The 3,169-nt window shown below is 30.8% G+C and overlaps 1 protein-coding gene across 1 annotated transcript; it reads right to left on the bottom strand.

The window, feature by feature from the left end:
- Positions 1 to 1,433: 1,433 nt before the first annotated feature.
- Positions 1,434 to 2,758, bottom strand: LOC136980583 (NLR family CARD domain-containing protein 4-like). The gene is made up of 3 exons (XM_067276722.1): positions 2,470 to 2,758; positions 2,298 to 2,384; positions 1,434 to 2,047 (listed from the first exon to the last, which is right to left on the bottom strand). Exons 2-3 carry the CDS (start codon positions 2,365 to 2,367, stop codon positions 1,434 to 1,436), a joined length of 684 nt encoding a protein of 227 aa, XP_067132823.1. The 5' UTR covers positions 2,368 to 2,384; positions 2,470 to 2,758.
- Between the last annotated feature and the right edge of the window lie 411 nt (positions 2,759 to 3,169).

Here is a 3,169-nt window from a genome sequence, read left to right as displayed (position 1 = left end):
CATTAAGTAATATACGGTTTACTACACTACAAATGCATTGCAAGAATGATTTAGTGTCATTATTTAGCAACGCATGCACTTATATATCAGGAAATAACTTGATATAAGGCCGCATACTTTCAAACAGATCTTTCTTCACAAGTAAACAATTGTCTTCCGTGTCATCTTCTGTAGTAAATTTTAATCTAACCAATTCGTAAGTTAATTGATTTGCATCATCAACCAATATTTCTGCAGGATTTTCGACAAAATTAAGAGCTTTAAGTAGATATGCAGGGAATGTATTTAGTCGACTTCCCTGTTTAATTTGATCAATCACAAAAGGAACCTGAACGATTCCACTAAAATAGATTTTAAATTTGTTCCACGTGGTTTTTATCAATATATCTCGAATGTTCTCCATCTTTCTCCAATTATTTTCCATTGCTCTGGTATCTTTCGGTCGAAGAAATTCTTCCCATACTTTCAGAAATATAAATATTTCCACTTGACAGGATTGCGGAACTCTATCGTGTAGTTTATTCAGGTTGTAAGACATAACGTCAGGGTTGGGAGACTCGCAGATGTCAACAATGAAGTATAGTTGTGAAAAGTCTGAAGGAATCATCAAGTCAGAATTGTTAATGCGTGAATTGGTAGAGTATTCGTACTTTTTAATTGTGTTCGAAAATATTTTCTTGTCTTCTTCATTGACGATTTCGTCGTATATCATTATCGAAAGATCCAACGAAAATACAAGTTTTTCAAAATTATTGAAGCAAGTTTTTGGAATTTTTTCGTCTCCAAATAAACCAAAGTAAAATGTAAGAAAATTGTAATCAGTTGTAAACTCTGTAACAAATGGTACAGTAGAATCGCTGGTGACATTCAGCAGAGGTACTTCAGAGTTCTTATACAAATACAGGGCAACGAGAAATTCTTTGACGCTCTCGAACACGCAATCAAAGCAAGGATTATCGTCAACGTCAAAGCAGTGAATAAGAAAATCCAAACCATAACCAGTAATCTTATTGCTGTCACCGACACATTTATTTAATTCGTCGATCGTAATTTTTTGTTTCTTATCGAAGGGATAGAATCGCACTATTTTATTGGTATTTTTCTCGTAAATTAACTTTCCCAATTCAACTAAAATTCCTTCGAATGGAAAAGACTTTCCTATCGGCACTTCGAAATTTCTCTCAAGTTTTCGCCTTGATCTGTTTGTAATCAATTGCATTATATAAATATACAACTCTGTCTTTCTTTGTGTATTTTCTAATCGATTACTCTTGTGCATACAACAAAGCATATGCAAGAATAACGGACATTTAGACAAAGAGAAATAAAATTCATTTTGTAATAATATAAGGAGTGTTTGCGTTTTATCAACTTCTTGTTTGAACACCAACTTCGCGTATTCTTCCTGCTGTAAGAGTGAAAATCCTTTAAGATCAAATCGAAAATTCACGTGATTCTCTTATTTCTTCTGCACAGTCAGGACGACTCGTCACAATAATGGTCAATTTTCGAAAAATACCTATGGAATGTTTTAAGAAATTTCTGGTTGTTTCAAAATGGTAGTAATCTTCATCGTATCCATCTAAAATAATTAATATATTTAAATCTGCCTCTTGTATTTTTTTCTTTATTTCTGGTTGTGAAGTTCCCCAAAAAACTTCTAGAACTGCATCCTCCACGGTTTTATTTTTAAGTTTCCTCAATGTTAAGACTGCAACAAAGTCAAAATGTCTTAAGTAATTGTTTGAGGGATTATCGACAGCCCAATCGTAGGCAATCTTCTTGCACAATGTAGTTTTGCCATAACCAGGATTCCCACATACAAGAATACTGGTATGTCTATTATCCACTTCTCGAAACATATCCTTTATATTAAGAATTTCACGAATTGGAGTACCAAAATTATCTGTTTCTTGCAGTTTTAAATTAATGTAATAATCCTTTAAGGGAAAGTCTCTTCTCTTATTCTCCCACAATAAAGACCTCATATAAATGTTTTCTGTTTGGTAAAATTTCTTCAGTCGCTCTTTAATTTTTTCAAATCTTTCTGAAAAATTTCTCGATTATTAGATAAAAATACTTGTCTAAATTATAATATATCTTACTATAAAAAGTAGCAAAATAAATAAATTATCTATAATAAAACCTGTAAATTTCGAACTTAAAAAAATCAAAAAAATAACCTGTTTATGTTAGATCTTAACAGGTTCTTTGACATCTGCCAACCTTTTATTAACGAGGAATTTCATATCACAGGTTTTCTCTATTTATTATCTGTATTGTAGAATAAATCTTACCTAATTCAACTGTATCCAAATGATAGAGTGCATTATTTCCTGTTTTACGATATCCATAAACTTGTAACATGGTGGAATTTATATGAACTGAAATACAGTACCTCACAGTTAATGTAACTTTGATTGTTCAAGATTTCAAACAGTTGTTGCGGATTGCGATAGACAAACTTACCACTTTCAGCGAGTGTCTGAAGGATTATTTTGCAGAAACTTGTGGACTTTGTTTAGAATTTACTTAAGCACGTTGTTCAGTTGCTTGATCGAAATTAATCTGAAATAAATGAATAAATACAATTCAGAAAACTCTTGTTAAATTTTATTTGTTTTCATTCCCTACTCCAGAGCCAGAAAACCGTATAAATTTCATAAAGAAGACTCGATAAATTGTAAAAAATAATGAAATAATGAAAATTTACAGTTGATTATATACTGTATATACGTATCTCTCTTCTTCAAATATAATCACCAGACCTTAACCGATTTTATACATTTTCCAAGTGTATTTTATGATTTTTAAAAGTTTTCTATATAAGACGCATTTAACGGTTACACCGAGAGATAAACATTGCTACTGAAAACATAATTTAAATTAAGATAAACAATTATATTCGTTATAATGGTAATTGTTTCAAAAATACTTATTAAATGGCTTTATTTATAATTTCTCCAACCGAAAAAATAGAACGAATTCAACGGTAGGAATTGTTTCTTACCGTTTCTTACTTCTAATGTTTTTCCAGCCATAAAGAAATTACACAAAAATAAAGTGTAAATTTGGTTAAACGAATATAAAATCGAGCAAGAAATTACATCTATTTAGCCTAATTTCTTACCTTAAAATAAATCAGGACGGAATTAATTACCTGACTACG

This window comes from Centruroides vittatus, unplaced genomic scaffold (assembly GCF_030686945.1).
Source record: "Centruroides vittatus isolate TY-2023 unplaced genomic scaffold, ASM3068694v2 contig_715, whole genome shotgun sequence".
Taxonomy (NCBI): domain Eukaryota; kingdom Metazoa; phylum Arthropoda; class Arachnida; order Scorpiones; family Buthidae; genus Centruroides; species Centruroides vittatus.
This window is presented reverse-complemented; position numbering and strand designations above follow the sequence as displayed.

What these genes read in the sequence shown, in the direction of transcription:
- LOC136980583 (XM_067276722.1), bottom strand. Translation starts at nt 2,367, where the DNA reads ATGTTACAAGTTTATGGATATCGTAAAACAGGAAATAATGCACTCTAT. An exon ending in TTTGGATACAGTTGAATTAG is followed by an intron (nt 2,048 to 2,297) that starts GTAAGATTTATT and finishes GAAATTTTTCAG; the next exon opens with AAAGATTTGAAAAAATTAAA.